The 24,312-nt window shown below is 25.5% G+C and overlaps 1 protein-coding gene across 2 annotated transcripts in view; it reads left to right on the top strand.

The window, feature by feature from the left end:
- The first annotated feature begins 2,914 nt into the window (after positions 1-2,914).
- Positions 2,915-24,312, top strand: part of LOC136990414 (uncharacterized) — a 46,135-nt gene continuing 24,737 nt past the window's right edge. The window contains exons 1-3 of one of the 2 annotated variants that reach the window (XM_067288801.1): positions 2,915-3,707; positions 6,892-7,115; positions 23,242-23,366. In XM_067288801.1, coding sequence (XP_067144902.1) covers positions 3,327-3,707; positions 6,892-7,115; positions 23,242-23,366 — 730 coding nt within the window. In that variant the 5' untranslated portion in view covers positions 2,915-3,326. Of the gene's footprint in view, positions 3,708-5,251; positions 6,830-6,891; positions 7,116-23,241; positions 23,367-24,312 lie in introns of those variants that run through there. The other variant, XM_067288802.1, reaches the window with a different exon arrangement.

Genomic DNA, 24,312 nt, shown 5'->3' with positions numbered 1-24,312 from the left:
TGTTTATGGCCATGTTTCTAGAATAGCAATACTGATGTGATCAAATGGTTGATAAGAATTCCTGTTTCCTACGATTAGCATTGTCACTGAATACAACTTGACTCACAAGAGAGTTATTATCAAGGGATGGAAGAATTATCTATTGACAACAACAGCATCAACAGGTTACTCCTCTATCAATTTATGACGCTCTCCTTCACTTCCGATTTGTTAACTAATTTTCATTTAAATTTAACGTTATATAAAATAAAATCCATTGATGGAAAATCTCTATATTTTCTTCTTCTTTTTAAATAATTCAATTATTTCTTTTTTATGGATATAAACATTTTAAAATTAATACAAAGAACTTTTTTTTATATGTTTAATTTCTAAATAATAATTTTTTTAAACAGCTTTAACTAGATTTTATTCAGTTTTTTAATTGTTAAAATTGTTTTTAATAATTTTTAATTGTAAAAAATATATATTGTTTTTATAAGTAAAAATTGCTTAAAGTCTGAATTAATTTGCTTTAAAGTTATTAATTTGTAAATGATTAATAATATTTTAAGGCAATTTAAATAAAATTTATTCAACTTTAATTGTAAAATAAATATTTAAAAAATTTAGCAATTTTTTTCCAGAGGGAAATCGTATAAATAAAATCTAGGTAATTTTTCTCTTCAGGGATATTTTTAGGGATATTTAATTTAAATTTTTTTTTAAATATATAAATATATTATTAATAATATATTTTAAATTAAATTCACATCAACAGATCACGTGCGAAACATTTGTAAACACAGCATTTAAAAAACAGGAAATGATTATTTTGTTACTGAAAAAAAAAATCTTGTTAAAGTATTATAGGAACTCATTATTCCCCCGTTTTTTCCCTACGTCGTCAATTGTTTAATATCACTCGAAATTCTAATTTTATTTAAATTTGCGAAAAAAATATCATCAATCTACAAAAGGCTTCTACAAAAGATTTTTTGGGGTCATAATCCCGTTAGACTGATCACATTTGCATTAATACGATTTATAGATTTTTTTTTTTTTAATTTAAGTGAACATTCCCGGAAAATCCAATTTTAAAAGAGGAAGAAGATAACCTTTTCAAGTTTTTATTATTATATTTTTCTTTTTCTGGAATATTATTTTCGTAATTTAGTTTTAAAATTTAATAAATGAAGTGTTTGGTTTGTTTATGTAACTGAATAAACAAGATTCAAATTTGATTTGAATTTTGTATAATTTTAAATTTAAACTAATATATATTTATTATCATTATTATTATTATTTTGAGTCGTTTTTTAAATATTTAAATAAAATATTTATTATAAATAAATTTAAAATTTTTTTTTATTGTTTAAAATAATCAGAGGGCGCAATTAAAATTCAAACGAGAAATTACCGTAACTCCCCCTACCGTTCCTGTTATTTACGTTTATTTAATAAAAAAAGTTTAATTATAAATATGAAAAAAATTATTATTAAATCTTTATATTCATAAAGTATTTAAATATAATAATAAAGACGAATTGTTCCAAACTAAAAGTGCAAGCAATGCGATGCAGATCGAGTTTACTATATTTAGAATAACAATAATCTGTAAATAGATTTTTATTCATATGTGCTTTTGTTAAGTTTATTGTATAAATTATCAATAAAATGCGGGGGGGAAATAAGGAGGAATCGTTTGAAAATGAAAAATCGGGAAATGAGGTTGCTTTCCGGATCTAAATTAATATCACACGAAGAACCATCATCAGCGGGACTTTTTCTCACCGCTGGATGTTCCGTCAATCACCTATAGTTGATTGAAAGGTCGTCGACCTTTCTTTGTTTTCAGAACTACACAAAGAAGGTCGAAGTCGTCTCCAAAAGCCATTTTCATTCCAAACAGCCGCTTTCACTTCTTTTACATATCTTAAAACTTTCTACAGGTCCGAAAATATGTTTTATGTTTGCTGCCATATATTAAGTGAGCAAACTTTTTTTTAAAAAAAATACACCATATTCGAGCGATGTCTACTAGATGGCAGTGATGCCGACCAGAATCGCATTTACGTTCCGGTAGACATTTTGTTCTATTAGTATAGCGTCTACTACGGTTCTCGATTTAAAATCGATTAAAAATAACATTTTTAATTTTATTCACCTATACGAAAATAATCGTCTTTAATATTCGCCATGACTTAAATAAAATTTCTTATTTAAGTTTTTTAAAAAAGTTTTTATAATTAAATTAATTTAAATAATTAAATTGGGGTAGGGGGAGTTACGGTACTTAATTACCGTCGGATTTTTTTTTCTTTTTTTAATAGCGCCACCTGATTATTTTAAATAATAAAAAATGAATAATATCGTTTAATAAATATGCATTTATAAACGCCCCGTAAGCCATTATCATCATTTTGCATTAAGTACTGTTGGGAAAAGAAAAATAAACTGTTTTCCCCGAACCATTTTTCTTTCGAATCGATTTAAAGTCAGCGATATGTGACGTAGTTGTTTTACATTCTCCATAAGCCACTTTCTGAGGTTATGTTTGAATAATTTGCGTGGCGGTGAACTGTTGGAACACATCCAAATGTGACCGAGATATCAACAGATAGCTTTAAAACTGCTTTATGTTGTCATTCCACTCAGACGGAGATTTTTTATGATTTTTATTTTCTCTCAACTACTCATAACTGCCATCTTTATTGAATCAATCTTCCCTTTCAACTTTAACATAATTCTTAAGTGTCTGTCACGCCACGTTCCGATATTAAAAAGAAAATGATATTTTTGCGGAAATTAGAAAATAATTTATCTTAAATTATTAAAATTTTAGTATAATAAAAAAATGAAAATTTTATTAGGGATATTTTAAAAAAATGAAATGATAATTATTTTGAATAATTTTATTACGGCCGTGTGTTAATTAATTAAAACGAATCGATAGAATGTCGTCACGCGCCGATAATTAAAAGAGTATTTTAGAAGGGGCAGAAATCGAAAGTGATTAAAATTGTAATTATCATTAACGAAATCAATTGGACGCCATTTCGGCCAAGTCGAGATAAAATAAAATGGGAGAGAAAGAGAAAATTTCCAAGGTGCACTCGAATCCATTGGGTTACAAATGTAGGGTGGGCGAACTTCCTGTCACGTGACCCGTTTATCTGCCGACAGCAACGGATACGGATGTCCTGCCTCCTCGCTCCCCGTGTCGGTCACGTGACATCGTCTCATTAACCGTTTCCCTACCCCTGGATCCCCTAGTGGGTCAATGACGTCACGTCAGGGGTTGGAGACAGTCGCCTGGCATCGGTGCACTCCTGTTGTCCACAACGATGAGAAACCGACAGAGTTCGTCTAATAACGTCTTGAGTCCTGTTACTGCAGGTCATCCTAATATCAATCCATATAGTGATTATATACGGCCTTTATATCACGATGGTAACGTGGTATTGGAAGTCGAATGCGGTGGTAACAACGGTTTGTTATATCTGTCGAAATTGTGTCAGGGTTCTAAAGGGCCTTGTATTCTGTATAGAGATATGTGGTTAACCCCCAACGAATTTCAGTACGTTAGCGGAAGAGAAACAGCAAAAGATTGGAAAAGGAGTATTCGTCATTATGGTAAAAGTATGAAGTTGTTATTATCGAAAGGAATCCTTGCCGTACATCCACCAGTTTGTGACTGTACTGGTTGCCGTATCAGTTCGCCTGTGGTAAGTAGTCCATTTTGGTTGGTATCGTTCCACACACAACTGACAAAATATTACCGACTTCAACCGTCTCCACAACTGCAATCTCGCTCTAACGTTCAGTTTGACAATTTTATATTCGACGTACTATGCACAACCAATCAGGATAAAGAACACGACATACTCCACATGTTGATCTATGGATTTTTAGTTTCCTCCCCTTCTCCCTCGCATACACTTTCCTTTGTCGACAAAATGGCAACTTAAAGACGTAAAATACCGATATATCTTTTAATTCCTAACGTTTTAATTACTCGTAACGCGCTGCCAAACTCCTCCGACGTCCCGACATCGCCCTACTCATCTGACACACACATGCTAAAGCTGATTATCATTATTGATTTATGAATGTTCAAAAATGAAAATTTAATTGGTTTATTCCTACTCCTACCATACGTCATTTGTCACGTGTTCTCTTACGTCGTAGCACTGAATGATTCAAAGACAGGTTTATGAATGGGATTATGTCGGCAAATATTAATATCTACCTCGTGACTCGTGTTTAACAATGCTCCCTTATGATTTCATATTTACGTTAACCTTGTCTCTTATAGTAAATACAAATTGTTATCGTAGTCAATTTTAATAAACTCTCTCCTTTATTGATAATAATAATCCAATGTGTTGACTATGGCGTCATTTTGTTTACGTTTTCTTTGTGTTGTGTGTTGATCGAACCGTGTCTTTATATTTATGCTTTATCTCGTATTTTAATTAGTTTAAGCTTCTCTTAATACTTAATATATAAATATATACTGTAATTGTAATTAAATCAGATTAAATTTATTTTTATCCATTTTTTTAAAGAAAAAGATCTTTTATAATAATAAAAAAGTATTTTTTAAAGTTTTATTATTAAATACCGCGCTTCTTATCATTTATTAATGCAGCTGTTAATTAAATTTAATTGAAAACTAAAGTAATTTATTATATTTTAAATGTTATCCGCCTGTAAAAGCTTTCAATGCCCCGACTTTAAATAGATTTAGATCAATAATTCGATTTCGGATACATCAACAACATTTTTGTCTCGTATAATCGTTAAAAATTCATTTGGACTTTTTATATAAATGATTTAAAGGACAATAAAAATTTCAAGTAAATAGAAATATGTCACATCATAATAGGTAGCAGTCGTGACATATCAAATATGGATTACGGCTCATGTCAGAACATCACTTATACGTGACATCGTCATAAATAACAACTAAGCAGTAGACAAATTTTCAAGAGAGGACAAGGTGGCTAAAGTAAGAGCTAGTTTGGCAATGGAAATGGTAGACAATTAAATAAAGTGCCCTAGTCCAGCTTTAATCGATCGAACTACAGACTGGCCTTTCTTTCTTGACAATCTCATTTACATTGTTCGACCCTATGTGAAGGTGAATCGTAAAATATCACGAGAAATATCGGCGAATTTTTAAAAATTATTTGTTTACACGAAAGGAAATTTTATTATTTAAAATATTTAAAATAGTATTTTTGTAGCCGCGATTTTACGTGAATAAAAATAATATAAATCTCGGTTATCGGCCGCCATCATCTGTAATAATGAGATGTAAAATTGATAAGGATGGAGAAACCAGGAAAAGCATTTATTCAGGGTCATTGTCATAATGTACAATTTTTCATTCATATAACTCGGCGGTTTCTTATCGTTTCTTGTTAACTTGTCGTGATGAAGGATGAATATAAACAAATAATAACTTGAAAAGCATTGCCTCTTATCGCCTTCTTACAATTTATTACCTCTTCATTCAGGCAGAAAAACTTTAGCTTCTAGACTACGCGCTACAAGGAAAATTTATCCCTTTAACGAATTGTTGGCTTTAACACGAAACAATTTGATCGGTTTTTTAGATAAATTTTATTTTGGTCGAAGAAACAAGTTTGTATTTTAGTGTAGGTGGACAAGAAGGGGGAGGGGTTTTTAGCTCGAGGATGTGACCGTCCCTACTGTAGAAGTAATCTGATAGCGAGGTTAGTTCTACCCGTGGGGCAAAATACTGCGCACGTTTCTCATGATTATATACTAGTTCCTTCTTTCTTTTTTTTCCCTCTTTTCCTTGGTTGTTTACATTAGATAATCGAAACCTAATGTTTGCCAGATTTGATATTTTAATATAAATAATAAGGTCGGTGTTTCTGTAAGAAAATATTTTCGCTATCGACGTAATAACGAGACTTCTTCTGCAGTGCCTAAGTGAACTTTTTCTCCCCAAAGAGTGCTCCCTGCTAACCGTCACAGACTACTGGCTCCAGACAAGTCTTACAGAAAAGCCACCCTCCGGGATTTCGACCGCACCCTTACCGAGCCTCATGGCCGTAACACCCAACGGTGTTTCCATGACTACGGACCTGGTTCATTCCGTCCGACGAGGGGGGTGCAACTGGTCGATTTTTCAATCTGTCGTATATATCGATAAAAATATATTGATATCAACGTTAAAATAATTTCACCGAATTTTAAAGCCCAATTTCTCGTTACAAATCTCACGAAAACGCTCATATCGAAGAGAAAATTGATGATTTTGGATGATTTTACGATTGCTTTCTTTGTTTGTTGTGCAGTGTAGTTGACAATGAAAGGTCAAATGAGATGTCTCCTCTATCTTCTCAACCTATACGGCGATCCACAGTTTTAAATACTTTCTAAATTCTTTTTCCCTTCCAAAAAGGAATCCGCGTAACTAGATTAATAGCAGAAAAAAAATTCCCATTTTTTAAATACGAATATTCACATTAAAAATAATTTTCAATGCCCGAATAATAGGCTATTATTTGTAAATAAAAAGTTCCCGAAGCGCTAGCACCCTTTATCAGATTATACGTCATTTATTATCTCCCCTCCAGAGTCAGCTGACATAATTCCACATAAATGTAAACATCAATGAGTAATCTTAGAGAACGTAAAACCGTTTTAGTGGGTCATTGTCATGTTAGAGTTCACTGGAGGACAGCTTATGTACACAGAGGAAGTTATTATCATTCTCCATTTGCATATCATTAAAGTAAATCATAACAAAAGAGTAGTAATGACATAAATGGCGTGTAAACCAATTATGAAACTAAGTTTTATTCCCGTGGTAATTTTTAAGAACGTATTTTTATTTCATTTTTTTATTATTTATTTTTTACTTTTTTCTAGAATCGGAATAGACTAGAAGAGAAATTAACTCCAGAACAAGTTAATAATGGATACTGCGGCAGTTCAATTACTAGTACATCAAAAAATATGCCGCCTATGCCTGTATTTGGATTTAACGATTATTTAGAAGAATTTAATGAATTAAATAAGGCCAATAAAAACAATTTTAAAAGTATTAATCCACAAATAAGGAAACCCAACGGAGAAAAGAGTCAAAAATTGAGGTAATATATATATATTTTGACCAGTTAAATGTAGTTTTTACTTGTACGTAATTTATTACGTAGCCATTTATTTATTTATTTATTTTTTAAAAATATGGTGCCTTTTTTTACGGCGATATTTTAAAATTGTGTATTGAGATTCTTGAATTGCGGAAGAAATATAAGAATATAGCGTAATATATATATATAAACGATATCGGCATTTTATTTAGTAAGTTTATTCTGCAGCACCGATATCAAGGCAGACTATAGTGAAGAATGATTAATAACCTGCCATTTGTGCTTGGCTACTCGAATGAATAAGGTCAAGTTCACATATCGCATTTCCTTTTCGAAATGCCTGACGGGAAAATTTTTAAAAATTGATAATCATTTATTTATTTATTTCTTTTTTAAAAAATAAATAAGCGGTTATGTTTAAATTCTAAATAATCGATGATAATAATAATAATTAATATTTAATAAAATGAATAATTGAATATATTTTAAGATATTTTATTTATTTTCGAAATATTTTTATATAAAATTCGAAACTAAATTTATATTCATATTTTTGTGTGTGTTACGTATTGTGATGTCATCACCGGTGGGTGTGACGTAATGTTTTGAAATTGTTTGAAAAAATTGAAAATTGCATTGTGGGAAAAATAGGTAATAAAATAAACACGTTTGTATACAGTTTGTAATTCATTTCAGCTCTTTTATGATGTCTTCGGGTTATTAAATGTTTTCATTAGTTGTTAAGATGTCATTTTATATGAGAGTCTTTGCTTACTCCATTTTAACTAGTTATATATTCTGACTTCTAGCAAATAAAGAAAAAAAAAACCTTAATTATATGTTTTCATCTCTGAGATTTATATTCTGGTTTAATTAAATATAAAAAATAAATCAAATTATACACTATGTAACAGTATACACATTTAATTTAGGTTGATGATTAAAACAAATTATTATGTACAAAAAAAATACTGGGGTGAAGTTACTTTTAGGTAATTTTCTTATGTTTATATACAAATAAAGTACCTAAAAGTAACTTCTGCCAAAATATTTTGATTAATGTTTACGAGATAAATGTTTGGATTTTCAATTATTTTAAACAATATACTTGATAGTTTTATTTATTCGGTATAATATATTGCTTAGATTTGACAAAAATCACCTCTTTTTACAGTTTAATAAATCTATTAGTTAATTATTGTAATTATGTTTGAGCCTATAGCAAATCTATCATTTTATTCTTTACTGATCCAATGCTATGATTCAGTATCCTAAATGATAGGTTGTTGGATGGAAAAAGCCTTCATTTCAGTCAATGAATGACTGTTTTCATCGAGACTTCCCTGTCGATTATTAGTAAAGTTTCCATAAAGCTGGAATCTAATGATTTCTTGATAACGATAGTAAATAAATAAACTATAAGTCATTTTGGGGTTATTAAATAACACAAATTTTATATTCCGAGTAAATTTAATTTTAAAATAACTAATTATATACGTGTATAATTAAATTACTGTATTTTATTTGCTGTTGGAGTTAATTTTTGTAACATTATATATTTGCAAATTTTCAGAAATTTACTCTTTGGTCTGTGTTTGGTTCATTTATTTTTGTATTAAATATTTACAAAATATATTTAAAGTTCATTTATAATGTGATTTTTCTTTACATATATTTAAAAAATAATGTCTTATATTTATCATGTATCGAAAATTTATGTTTGTTTATATAAGCATCCAGATCATATTTATTTTAATAGCCAGAAAATTGGGGTTTTGTTGGATAAAAGCCAACACAAATTAATTATAGTATGTTTTTTTAACGTAAAAATTCAAACAGTTAAATTCAAATTAAAAAATTCGATCATATGATTAAAACGAAGGAAATTGCTTTACAATATTTAAAAAATTATTTTATGTAGATATTTAATTCAAGCCTATTGAATAAAGAAAAAATAATTAAGAAAGCTGTCATTTTAAGTACTGTAATATATATTTAATATTAGAATAACATAAATATAATAAATTAAATAGGAATTTAGTTTAATTAAGTTGAGTATAGCAATAAATATTTTTAAAATTTTATAATAAACGGTATTATTTAAAGAGTTGCTTCTTAAGAAATTATGATCAAGAAGGGAAGATGGTTATTTTGAAAAAGTTAATAGGAAATATTATTGAATTTGAATGTAAAAGGCTTAAGTTTACTAAAAAATTTAATCTCATTATGATTTAGAATGAATTGATTTAGTTATTTTCCTATAAAAATTGGCTTTAATTAATATTGAATTGTAATTTAGCTGATTTTATAGTCTAATACTTATTTAAGTATTTTTAACTTTAAACATTTTTAGATTAAATATGATAGAAATTTTAAAAAATTAAAATGTATTCAAAGCATTCAATACATTTTTGACTTAATAGAGACTTTGATACATTTGCCAAAATTGTAGTGACTTTATTTTTCATACTTAAAGAAAATATTAAAATTTTTGAATTTTTGAAATGCTATAGGAAGAATACAGTATTCATATTATAAATGGAGTGCTGAACTCCACATGTGGACTGCAAAGTGGAATGTTATAGATTATTTTTGGATATTTTTAAGTATATTATGGATAGACTAAATTTTTTACTGAATGTCAAGTACTTCTGCTATTTTCAATTAGAAATGCTAGCTAATAATTTCCCTTCTTGATAAATTTAAAGCATTATTTTCTGCTGATTCTTGATTAATAATAATTGACTATTTGAAAATTTTCCATATTGAAATTAAGTTTTTAATGCATTTAAAAAGCATAAAATCTTAACTGATTCAATGTTGTCTTCTGTAGATATGTATTAGCATTTAATGTTACATTACAGTAACTATTAATATTGAATATTAATCAATGTAATAATTATTTTTATAGTTTGAAGTTGATATTTCATTTTGAATCATAGACAAAACTTATAATTAGTAATAAATGATTAAATTTTGTTTAACTAAAAATTTTAATTTATTATTAATTAATAGTTTCAAAGAATAGTTGAATAATTTTCTTAAATCAAATCTGCAAGTTCAGATTAATAACTGTTTATATAACTAACAAAAATTTTGATTTAACTTCATGTAATAAAAGTAATTGTCACTTGTCAGCTCTTCCATCATGTCTTTTTTTTAATAGTATCATCAGCTATTAATTCATCTAACCTGTTTTTCCTTTGATTTGAATGCATGTTGTATTAAGTAATTAAAAGAATCCATGTAAATTTTTTAATAATATTAGTAATTATGTCGTTAAATATATTTTAGCCTTTAATTAGTATAATTAATACATAATCATTTGCATGGAAAATATAATTTATTAATCAAAAAATAATCATTCAATAATTTTATAAAAGAGAGAGACAATTGTTTCTTTTAATACTTATCATATTTGTTTTTATTTTATCTTAAACCAACAATGAAGGAATGTTTTTAAATTGAAATTTTGCTCATTAAATAAACATTTCTAATATAAAAATGATCCTTGCTTTTGTTACTACAGTTTTAAACCAATGTTCTAGCAAATTTCTATTGAGGTTTTCTAGATTAATATTAAACTGAGGTCTTGCATATTATACTTTGATTTTATTCTGGAACATTATCAAATTTTACGACAATAAAGCTTTTTAATTTCACTCAGAAGATAGGTGAACTTAATTTAAATATTAGTGATGTACAAAAGTATTTGTTATTTGAGCTTTGAAAGTATTTTGAAGTATTTGAAAAATTATATTATATAACGTAGAAACTGTAAGGAATAAGTTAAAATAGTGTTTAAAGTAAGATATTAAGTTTTATAGTTGTTATATAATTTAATTTTCCTTAATTTTTGAGTAAATTTAAAACTTATTTTTAAAACAGCAGTAATTATATCATTGGTTTTTTAATACTAAAATTTATTTTCAAAGCCAAATAAGTTTATTTTTATCTGTTTTTCAAATTAATTAAAATATCTAGTCTGTTAAAAGCCTTATTAATAGTAACTCAGTTTTTCTTAATGAAAACTGCTTAAAAAAATACATTGTACTTTTCTGTTTATGTAGGATAACCAATAGTATTATGAAAGTTATAATTTTAAATAACTGATGTTAAACACATACAATGCAAATGGCATCAAAAAATATTAGAAATCTTTAATAAGACATTTTAGATTAAAATCTTTGTAACAGAAGTAAATACTTTTAATTAGTTTTTCATGCATGCATTAACATGAATATTTTGTATTCTTAAATTGTTACTTTCTCATTTCTTTAACTTCATTTAAGTAAAGGAGTATTGTCATACTCCTTTACTTAAATATCTGAACATATTTAAATTAAATTTTGTTATTAATATATATATGAGAGATTTATTTTTGTAGATAAAAAATAATTAGAATTATATTCTGAAAAATAATAATGAGTGACCGTTACCCTATCTGATAATTGTTTTAAGTTTATAATAGTTTTAAGAGGAAAAAATATATTAATAAATTACAGTATAAAAATATTATTTTTTATATATTTTTACTGTTTAATAATATATTAATCTATTCATATATTATTACTAACAATTATTGAGCCAATAAGGAGGATTTTATTGTAAGTTTTTGACGTATAACAACAGTGATTTTAAATACTAATTATTATATTTTATTAATTGCATAAATATGTTTATACATTTTAAAATTTTAACATTTCTCTCAAGTTAAGGATAGGAATATGAACTGAAAGAATTTTAAAAAGTAGTTTGTTAAAACTTCAACATTTAGATTCAATTAGGTTCAGATTAATCAATGTCATTATATTAAACTTAACATGTTATATTATTAGTCCAAAAGTTTTATGAAGTTATTTCATGTAATATAGAAAACATGATGAGTTTTTATAATTCTTACATTTCAAAGATTTAATTGTGTTTTGAAATTGATGACACTTTAAAAGAAAATCATTAATTTTTAAATATTTAACAATTAAAGTTTCTTAAAATGAATGAATTTAAATTTGTAAAATATTAGGGAAGTTGTCAAGATGTAGTTAATTCCATGTTAGATGTTCATAATAACATAATAATAATTTCATTACATTTTGTTTTGAAACATTATCTAGCTTGTTTTAAGCATGTAAATTTTAGAAAAAGTGTGCTAATTGAAAATTGATTTGTAAGCTTTCTACATAAATCAATAGAACCATTTTAAATGCAAATAAGTGTTCTTGGAAAGATAGTACAATGTAATAGCTATATTATGGATAGATAGCATTCTTTCCGTAATCAATTCTTATGTCCCAAAAATGAAGTACATCTTTATTTTCACAAAAATACTTTAGGTTGAAAATGTTTGTATATTAATTAATAGGTTTTGTTCAGTCAAAATATAATTCAATTTTTGTGTGATTCTTCAGAAAAATATATAATAAATGTAATGAAGTCAGATAATTTGATTTTTCAATATTTATTATTATTGATATAGTTAGGATATTTAACTTCTTTGAAAAAGTAGCAAGGTCGAGGCTGAAGTTTTAAATGCAAAAACGGGTACGTCGGATGTTCGGCGCCGCTTTCTTGTAAGCCTAGAAGTTTGACAATGGCGTTTGGAACGTCAGTGCTCAATATTCCAAACACCATTGTCAAACTTCGAGGCTTACAGGAAAGCGGCATCGAACATCTGACGTACGCGTTTTTGCGTTTAAAACTTTGGCCTCAACCTCTCTATTTAAAAGTAATTTTACTTGAGTGTAATCTTTTAATTTTCATAGATTATTAGTCAACTATACAAAATTATCTGGAAATGAATTTGATTTATCAGTTATGCAGATTTCTTTAAAGATAAACACTTGTGGTATATATCTTAAAATATAAGAATAATTCAATTTTCTCTTTAAGACAGTTTGAAATCATTGGTAAAATGGTTATCAATTAAAATTTTTAAAATTATATAAATGTTGTTTAATCAAGTGTTCATACTTTGAAACTTAACTGTTGGAATTGTTGAAATGCTTTGATTGATATAATGACATTGTTATTTAGAATCAAACATTACTGCAATAAAAATGAAATATTTATGATTTAATGATATTATACAATGTTTCTTAAGATCTGTTATCACATATTCCAGAAATTTATTAATACAGTTCAAAAAATTTGATATTTACTCTACAAAAATAAAAGAACTAATTTTGCAAAAAAGCAACCATCTGAAATATTTTATCAATGTTGTTTTATCAAAATATAATGAGCAGCATCTGTACAATTTTAGTTGAGTGTCAAAATTATATTTCCCGTCATATGAGACTATATAATATATAATTGTGATTAAATATAAATAATTCCTTAACTTAATATTGCCAAATAATAACATGCATTTTGGTAAAGTATTTAAAATTTCATGAGTTTCTGTATATTTTTTCTAGACAAATCTATTTACATTTCAGCAAAATACAATACATTAGAAATGTAAAGAGATATATATGATAAGAATATTTAAAAATTCAATGGAAAAGCTTGTTCTTTATTTTTTATTTTTTATCTAACAGAATGTAGGACAACTATTACAGGAAAATTCAGATATTACTTGAGTCCATCAGTGGAATTTAAATGACGAACATTAAACTTGAGATCTGATCTTTAAGATAAAAGAAAAATGAATTTATCTTTAAGAGAATCTAAAAATAAAAAAGAAACCTTACATTTAAGAGAAATTTAAGAACTCTAAAAAATATTTTAAAAATAATGATTTTTTTTGCTGACAATTCAGTTATCTTCAGTCAATTGTATTTCATGTTTTCTTAATGTTATGAAAAATTATTCTTAGTCTTTAATGTGCTTCTACATATCAATGACATATTTTTGTTTTGCTTTTAAACTTATTCTGGATGTTAAAAAATACAATACAAATAATATTTATACTATAGTAAATGTAATTTTTTTTTTAACTTGTTGACTTCAAATGCATAACTTTGAAGCTCAGTAAAATATGGACTAAACAAATACTTTTTGTTAAGTTTTAAAATTTAAATTTTGAAAAATATACTACATTAGTAAATTATTATAAGTAATTTTAAATTTTTTAAATTTAATTTTCTAGCTAAAATACAATAAATTGTATTTTTGTAATTAAAATATATATATAAAGAGTCAAGATAAATTAAAATTTATTTAAAAAAAACACATTACTCAATATTTTTATCGGTTAGCATGAGTAAATATTAAACATTTTTATAAATTTATAATATATACCATATTTTCTGGCGTATAAGATGACTGGGCGTATAAGACGACCCCCGACACTTACAGTTAGAATATACAGATTGGGATATACTCGCCCTATAAGAGGACACCCAACTTTTGAGAAGATTTTCCTGGGTTAAAAAGTCGTTTTATATGCCGGAAAATATGGTACGTATTTGTGTGTGGTGTAAACCAAGCCTAAATTATTTTATTAGTAAATTTATAATATATTAATCAGAAATTTAAGTAATTATCAGCTTTATTAATAAAAAAATTATTTCAAAATATAAATTTTTAAAATTCTTTCAATTTTCCAACAATTTATATTTGCAAATTTCCAAGCTTTGGAAACTCTACATATAAACTTGATTTATTATATGTTTTAGAAGTTTTTTGAATTTTCACAAAGAATAATAAATAGATATTTATTTAGATATATAATTAAAAGAATTTATAACGCTATTCAAGAAATTTAAAAATGGTTATTTGAGATTTCCTGCTTGACTGCAAGTGAAACCTCATCCTTGCTTTTTCAAAACATTTGGTTTTCTGAATTAAGCTGTTTTAATGTATATTCTGTGTGTAATAGTGTCAGCTCTAGCAGATACTTTTCATTTTTAAATCAATGATATTTAATACAGGATCCAAATAATGTAGTCAATACCTATTTAATAAAAATGACTTTCGAAAGTATTTGAATTTCAAATTTTCACAAATTCAATTTTTTAAATTTTATTGAGAGAGGGGGGAGAGATTAAATTTAGGTTAACTTGAGAAATTGAGGAATTTTCTAAAATCAATAAAATGTTTTCGGAAATACGCAATTTTTTAAAATAATTTTGCGTAATCTAAGTTTATAAGAAAATGATTTCTGATTGCTTATTTATAACTTTTTCAATTATTTGATGTACAGAAAAACTTTGAAATACTATACATTAGACGTACATTTTTCATTATTTAATAGTACTTTTTAGTTAATTATTTTATAACTTCTTTGAAGTAGCATAAACAAGAAATATATAGTATAAAATAGCATTTTTCTTTTCTTTCAATAAAATTTTTTGCTATAGAGGAAAATAATTGCAGAAAGTTTTATATTAATCTAAATGAGGAAATAAACATTTCATTTATTTAAATATTAGATTGTAACATAAAATTAAATTAGTTGAAATTTTCTTTATGATCTTGAGAGCAAAATAGAACATTTTAAAGCATTAATTTTACAATTAAACACTAAGATAATTCTTAATTTTGTTTTGTTTTTGTTTATTTTCAATTAGCTATTAGACTGTTCTCTCTAAAAATTTTAAAAACATTAATTTCTAAACAACTATTCTAATATTTTTTCAAACATTTAGAATATAGACTTTAATTAGTAATTTTTGATTATTTTACTGTCTATTGTTAAGCTTTCATACATAATTTTTAAGATGCTATTTGACATTAAGTTTAGTACAGTTATTTTTTTTGAGAATTTTTTTGATAAAATTTTTTAAATTAAAAAGTTTTAAATTTAAAAAAAATTCTACAGTTGAGAAGATAGTATCTAAAACAATAAAGATAAGTATAGTAATATAATGTTTAAGGCAATGTAAATTAATAGATACAGATGTAAGTACCATCTTAAATTATAACTATTAATAGGTTTTAAATGAAACTATGTTTTATAACATATTAACTCTTAATAAAATCATTGTATTATCTCTAGTTAAATGGATTTAAATTCTCGTGTTTTCATTTTATTCTTATTTTAATTAGGAAAAAAAAAGCTTAATATCAATAAACAAAACTTCTATGGCTACATAACTAAAATAAATATATAACATATGATTATTAAATATGGTAAATGCATGTCTCTATGAATAATATGGAAAAATATGATTGAATATTTTTATATTTATTTAACAATCGTAAAAATTGTAAATTAGAGAAGTAAAATGGTTAGCATTATATTCTTTTTTCAATTTTTGTTAGGGCAAATGTAGGAAATGTGATCACATAAATTTTTAAGTTTGTATGTATAAAAGTTAATTTGATTCCTATGAATGAAAAGTTTTAATAATAATCTAATCTGGTTTAAAATTGCAGAATTGAAAATTTATCTACTTTCGATTATATGAAAATAAAAGTATTACTTGTAAGATGCAACTATACAAGATAGTTTTATAGAAGTTAAACAATAACTGTTTGAAATGATTTGAAAAGTATCTTATTAAATCTTTTAAGTTAATAAAATTAAATTAAATTTTGTTTAAACTTTTATAGGCAAACTGTTGAGTTAGACTCTGAAAATTTAGTTTTTTACTTATAAGTAAAATTTCAACTATTTTTGTACAGTAATTTCCATGTATATCTATGCAATAAAGCTACTTTGACTTTATTCATTCAATGACATAGGAAGTATGCTTCTACTCAACATTTTACAGAAAAATGAAACAGTGCATTTGAAAGGGGAAATTGAGTATTTGAAATCTCAGAGTCAAATATTATAGATATTGAAGTTTGATCCTTGATTCCTTGTAGACTGTCATGACGTCCATTGGATGATTAATTTAAGCACCATCTGTACATTTTTAATTTGTTCTGCATTATTTTAAATAATAGAATTTTTATTTTGTCTTGCTTAAAAAATTATAAATTGTAATGCAGACATGAAGATATCGGTGTCACAAAGTGTCAAGATTAAACTCCTGAAGGTGGTTGGATAGAGCACCTCTTATAATACATGTGTGTGTATGTATATCACACATCATATTTATTATATATATATATTTTAAAATCTATGTTTTTAAAAACAATATCCTTAACTGCTTATTTTTAATTTGTCTGATGTTAATATTGCTAATTATTTAGTTAAATTCTGAAATAATATTATAAAGTATTATAATAAAATATTTTGTTTAGTAGAAACAAAATTCTTGCATAGGGATTATGTGTATTTGAATAGCAAAACATTAGTTATATTGTAATGCAGTAATGCCAAAATTACAGCCCCTGGAGCAAATCAAGCTGTGGTACATGTTAATCAGCCCACAAATATAAACATATTTGACACTTATAAATGATAAATAAGCCTACTTTTAGTATATATGGAATATACAGTAATACCTCAGTTTTTGCTGACTTAGATTATTGTCGGTTTTGGTTTTCATCTATTTTTTTTCGCGAAAAATTTGTTTCAGTTTTCGTCGATTACCTTGGATTTTGTCAGCATGCTCAATGCATTCAATTGCAGTTTTAATGACTGTTTAGCAACATACGGTAAACAAATAAAATAACTTTATAAACTTTTTGCTTTTTATTTTTTATTGTCTTTTCCTAAATATTGGTTACAATAGTAAATCAAGAATTAGTGAAAATTTGAACCATTAATTGATCATTATGAAAATGTTTTTCAAAGTATTTCAGTAAGAGCAATCTTATGATGTGATACATAAAATATTGATGATAGTAAAGTTTACAGAATGATGACAATATTTCTCAATAGCTTACTAATGGAATATAAAATTTAGGTTTTATAACTTGAGTAACTGTCAAATTGCATGTTTCATAAATTTTATTTATAATTTTGTCTGTAAATGACATTATATCAATAATTTTTATATAATTGAGTTTGTTTTTTAAACTGCTCCTTTTGTATTGTAAAATTTTAAATCAAATTAAGAATGAATGGTATATATAAAAGCTTTTAAATAACAAATTACCAGCAGTAGCAAAAAATAAAGCTTTTCTGGTCCATTGAATAGTGTTTTCAAATATATAATGCTGTGCAGATATTAAGCTGTAGAGATGATAACAACATAATGTATGAGGGCATATTGAAAAGTAATTTTTCCATGGCCATAACTTATTGTTTTTTACATGTACATGCTACAAAATTTAGGTGTCAACTTAAAGTTTGAAAGAGAACATTTCAAACTTTCAGTTGACACTTAAATTTTATGAGTATGTGTAGCAATAAAGTTATGGCCAAGGTGGCATATTTTTCAATATTCCTTTACATTTAATTTTTTAATAAGTATGATAAAAATAATGTCAATAGCATGGTCTAGAGTCAATTTTCATTTTACACCACCATGCATATATTGACTGAATTTGTCTCCAGCTCATGGGAAGAAAAAAGAAGAGGAAGAATTAAAAAACATGATTCTCTCTTGAATAAATAATTAATATTCAGTAATATTTCATTATTTATTAAGCCACTAGATCTTATATATTAACAAATTAGATATTTTGATTGAATATTAGTTCTCATTTAATTCATCATTGACAATTTATCATAATCCCATTACATTTTTTTATCAAATTTTTTTATTAGACTTTTTTTAAATTCAAATAGTTGAAATAGTCATCAAATTAAACATTTATTCTATTTCATCTTTTTTTTTATTTATTTACAAATAAGTCTAGTTTGGCAGTTTTCTTTATTTTGTGTGAAATTTGTAATTTGTTTTATGGATATTCTACTTTTCTTGAATGTCTTTGATTGTATCTTTTCTGTCTTTTTTTTTTCCAAAGGACAGAAGCAAGAAGAAAATTCTTACAGAAAGATAAATTGAGACATAATAAATTTGGCATCATTCTTAGTTGTATTTTTTTGCATTGAATAATATAACAATATATTATCAAGTTTTGTTGGGGAAATTCATATCACTTGAGCTACTGTAATATAATGGCAAACATGATATGTAAATCGATCATTTCTAAATAAAAAAATTAATGTATTGTTCTAAATCTTCCCAAAGCTGATTATACAATATTAAATAATAGCAAGGTTGAGGCCAAAGTTTTAAATGCAAAAACATGTATGTCAGACGTTCAGCGTCACTTTCCCGTAAGCCTAGAATTTGACAATGGTGTTTGGAATGTCGAACACGATTCCACTAACTTTCCAAACACCATTGTCAAACTTCTAGGCTTACAGGAAAGTGACGCTGAACGTCTGACATACACGTTTTCGTGTTTAAAACTTTGGCCTCAACCTCGTTAATGCCAACAAAACCTTCAAAATGTACCAGCAAATATAATTTAATATAAATACATTATGACAAACATTTTTGATCCCAATGGGATTTGCATCAGGTCAAAAATGTTTGATTGATTAGAATCTAATTGAACCTATTTAGATCGTTTAGCACTCTAGTCTATCGAACATTTTTGACCTGACGCAGATCCTACTGGGATCAAAAATGTTTGTCATAATGTATTTATATTAAATTATATTTGCTGGTATATTTTGAAGGTTTTGTTGGTGTTATGTAATGTATTGTTTATATTTTAAAAACGTTTTTTTAAAAATACATCTGAGATAGCTTAAGTGTTGAAATAAGACATAACTTCAAGTAAAGTTTTTATCAAGAGAGACATTTTTGATCAGAGTTTGATTAGAATATTAAGTTTGATGATTAGACTGATTAAAAACATTTTAAATAAACTTTATTTGATTTCAACTTGGCATAATTTTTATCATAAATTCAGATACAGTTAAACTTCATAACTTTTACAAGGTGTATGTGATTTTTAGCAGTTTTACTTTCAATTTCATTCATTACTATTATTATTATGAGGACATTTATCTTATTTAAAGCAATGGAAATCTACTAAAATTATTTAGAAAATCTGAGAAACTATGAAATGGTATATAAGTTTGGCATCCACTGTATTTATATTACATAGATGGATATATCAGATTGGTGCTTCCAACCTACTACATCTGATTGACGTAAAAATATCTGCTCGAATAACATTTTTGGATACTTTCCATCCTCTTATGGAATTTGTTGCATGTTATATTCAAATAACTGTTCATTGCCAAAAATTTATCAATACATTATTGATTACGCATGTTATAATAGGTTTTCAACTAAACTAATAACACATTCAAATTTTTATTTGAATGTGCTATTAGTTAAGTTGATACATAAATTTTATAAATCTATTGATTAGGATTAGTAAATAATTAAATTAAATTTTTCTTATTTACATAAAAATCCATACATTTAAATTATTTTATTTTCAATTAAAAGTTGGCAAAAATTTAGTGGAAATATTATCCAATAAATTCTTAGAGCATTATCAAATGTAATAATAACAATATAAAAAGTTTTATATAAATTTTAATGAGTGTTACTTCATATATGCCGCATTTAGATGATATCGATATGAAAGTATAGATTTATAATATTTGAATATATACATGTCTTGAACATATTAATATTGGATCATTGAAATAACAAATGGGAATGTGAAAAGTTTTGTAAATTTTGCCAATTTTTAAAACAATTTAAATGTGAATAAATAATTAAAACCAAATATGAGTAATAATAAATTTCTTTGGTGTAGTTTGGAATAATTTTTGTGCCAGCTGTATTTTACTTTCTGAATATTTTGTGTTTTCCTATGTCTTCTAACATACTACACTACATTGGAGAACATCGGGATGTGTAAAGTACTATTTTTGATCCCAGTAGGACTTGCGTCAGGTCAAAAATGTTTGATTGATTAGAATCTAATCGAATCTATTTAGATAGTTTAGCATTCTAATCTATCGAACATTTTTGACTTGACACAGATCCTATTTATATTGTTCTATAATCTAATATATTAATTATATGCAGTAATTCAGATGATGATAATTTGTATATTAGCTGAGTGCTATTAATCAGTCAATATTTATTTTATCTCTTATAATTTGAAGAAATTAAATTCTCATGTATTGAATGAATGTAAAAAGTAACTGTGATTAATTCCATATTTTTGATGATGTAGGAAAAATTTGTATATAAAATACTTTTGTTAATGCATACTTCTGGTATTAAAAATCAAACTGCTGGAGTGATCTTTATGAAAGCAAAAATAATAATCATTACTGGTTGTTATTACAATTTTAGATTATTTTATTTCTAAATCAATTTAAATCAATAATCGGATCAATTTTGATCTGATTTTATTAAAAGCAATTCTTGATTTGATCCTAACATCAGAAGACTTTGTTTTTGATTTGGTATTTTATGATTGATTTATTTTTAATGATTAAATTTTAGGAAATGAGTTTAAAATTACCTTATCATTCTCCACTTTGTTAGAAATTGGATATTTATAAATTAATCTTCATTTTCTAAAATATAATTAATTTATAAAAAGTTTTTATATATTGTGTGTGTAATGAAGAAAATTTTTCTATAGATAACTTTTTTAGTTAATTAATATTGTTCTAAATATGGTCTGATGAAACCTTTAGATATATATTTGTTATTGATGATAACAGTTTTATAAGAAAAATTTAAATATGAATTATAAATAGTGAATTTTAACTTTATTATACTTTATTGTTCTTTATTATTCTGTTAACTTTATTACATTTCATTCTTGTAAGACAGACAAATACAGAATGTCTGTCTTATAAAAATCATCCTTAATTTTTTAATTATTTCTTAACGTAGTAATAATTCATATGCAAGTCTCCAGTTCAGATTGAATCATATTAAAAATATTATTGATATATTAGATACAACTTAGTATATCCAAAGTTTGTTAAAGCTTTTCACTCATTTAAAAAAAATATATTTTGTAAAGCCAACTTACACAACTAAAAGCAATATTTGGTAAAAGAAAAAAGATCAAAAAGTTTTTCAATTATCTACAAAAAAAAAAATTTCAAATATGCATTTAACTTGCTTGATCAATTTTATCTGACAAAAATTTTATGAAAGTGAGCAAATAGATTGTATTTATATTTCATATTAGCATGTTTTTTTCAGTACAGTACCAGACCAAATATCTGGCTTCCAGAAATCTGGTAAATTAGCTATTTTTAAAACTGGCTAGTTTTGAATTTGAAAGGCTGTAGTTTGCTGTGAAACCACTCTATTTTGATTTCCGTCGTGTAACGCTGGTTTCAGTGTGGCTTCTGGCATATGTTGCATTACAATTTAATTCTTAACTTTCCGTTGTTTATTTCATATATTAATTATATATTTAGCTTGTGTCCAGAAATCCATACTACTACTGGTAGCAAGCATGCTGGATATTTGGTTCAGTACTGTATAACCTGAAGAGAAACAAGATTAATAGCATTTGATATTCTGTTTTGTGTGTATCATGCCGTTTTTTATATAATTATAAATGCTTTGTCACATTTATGAAAATATTTGAAATTTTACATAGTTTAAAATTGGCCAAATTTTTATAATTCTTACATTATTGCTTTCTATGTTAAATCATAACACAGTTACAGTTTGCTATATTGATTTATTATTGCTAAGGTAATTTTGAGGTTTTGGTTTAAAGTTTTGGACTAAATGAAAATAGTTCAATTTCAAGTTAATTTTGACATTTCATTCCTTAGTCCACCAATGTGTAAATAAGGCCAACTATAAAACTTAGACTTTATACAAGTATTATTTTTTGTATTGATGAGAAAATGTATAGTTTAGCCAATATGGAATATTGAGTCCTAAAATAATAATTTATCAGTTAACTAAATAAAAAATAAACAGGTATCTCAGATAATTCACAAATCACATTTTAGATATCGTGTAATGCTCATTTAATCTTGACAATTTATTCAATCATAATGAATAGTAAAATTGTTGATTATTAATAATAATAGTAATACTTTGTAAGCACATCTTGCACATGCTAGGTAAGAATTAGTTTTATGTAATTGCTACACAGTTCTTAGTTTTGCCTGTCTGTCAGTGTTATTTGTCATCTATTCACCTTTCTGTTACAATTTTACTTCCCTTATTATAGTTGTTAATTAAAAACAAATTTGACAGTTAATGAAATGTTTATTTTTTTTCTATTTAATGTATTTTTAATATTTGATAAAATTTAAAATATTTTACATATCATCATTTATAGATATTTTTCCTATAATTAATTTTTATAGTATTGAAGTGAAGAAAGAAATCCGTTTAACAAATATTATCGACCAGTTAGTGATAAACAAAACAAAATCTCTGAATCAATCTGAAGAAAAGAAGACAAATATAAATAATTCCACAGAAACTGTTGGTAAGTAATTTTATATTTAGTTTTCTAGTACTAAATTATACACTGCTTTAATATATTAACAATTGATTTGTTCTTCATCCATATATGATGTGCAAGATTGTTGCATATGAGATTGTTTTTTTTTTTTTAAAGATATAATCATTATATTAATAATAATTTTAAATATATATGCAAGGAATTAAAGAATGAATGCTCTTTTCATTTTAATGCATATTATGATGATGATATATATTTTTTTTTTTTTTGAAATATTCTAGTATATGTTCTATTATTGTGAAATGTAACTTAATGCTTTATTTTCCTATTTCTTTAGTTTTTTTGTTTGTTTGAAAATTAGTTTCCTGTTTTAATTTTAGATTAATAGAAGTATTATAAAAGATAGTGTATTCATTAAAAATTCCTGTTTTACAAATTTAAAAATAATGCAAGTCTGTGAACTTAAATATGTTGATACATTGAAAGTTTTTCTAATTTCTTCTGCAAAACAATTTTTGAATAGGTATGCAGAATATAAGAAAAACAGTTCTGTCTACTGTAAAATCCTGTTGATAAACAACAAATATAATGTAAATATATACTTAAACTAAAAAGCAGAAGCTGTTCTTAATTAATAGAGTAGAAAATTCTTTTTTGAAGAAAGAACTTAAAATTACTTTTTTGAAATTCTAAATATAAAGAATTTTTTCGATCAGTTTGATAGAATCTCTCTGATCTTAATACAAGTTTACAGTAATGTTTCAAGATAAAATCCAAGTCATCAAGAGTTTTACAAAAAAATAATGAATTTTTTTATTATTATTAAGAATTTTACTATAGTTTAGATAAACAGCATAAAATCAAACAATTTTCAATGTCTCCAAAGAAAATGAGATGTAATCAGATCTCATGATATAGACATCTTAGAAGTAGATAGAAATTTTAACCAGTTATGAACTCATATTTAATT

The sequence above is a fragment of the Centruroides vittatus genome, unplaced genomic scaffold (genome assembly GCF_030686945.1).
Source record: "Centruroides vittatus isolate TY-2023 unplaced genomic scaffold, ASM3068694v2 scaffold_932, whole genome shotgun sequence".
Taxonomy (NCBI): domain Eukaryota; kingdom Metazoa; phylum Arthropoda; class Arachnida; order Scorpiones; family Buthidae; genus Centruroides; species Centruroides vittatus.
Note: the sequence above shows the minus strand (reverse complement) of the source record. Positions and strands in the feature narration are given on the sequence as shown.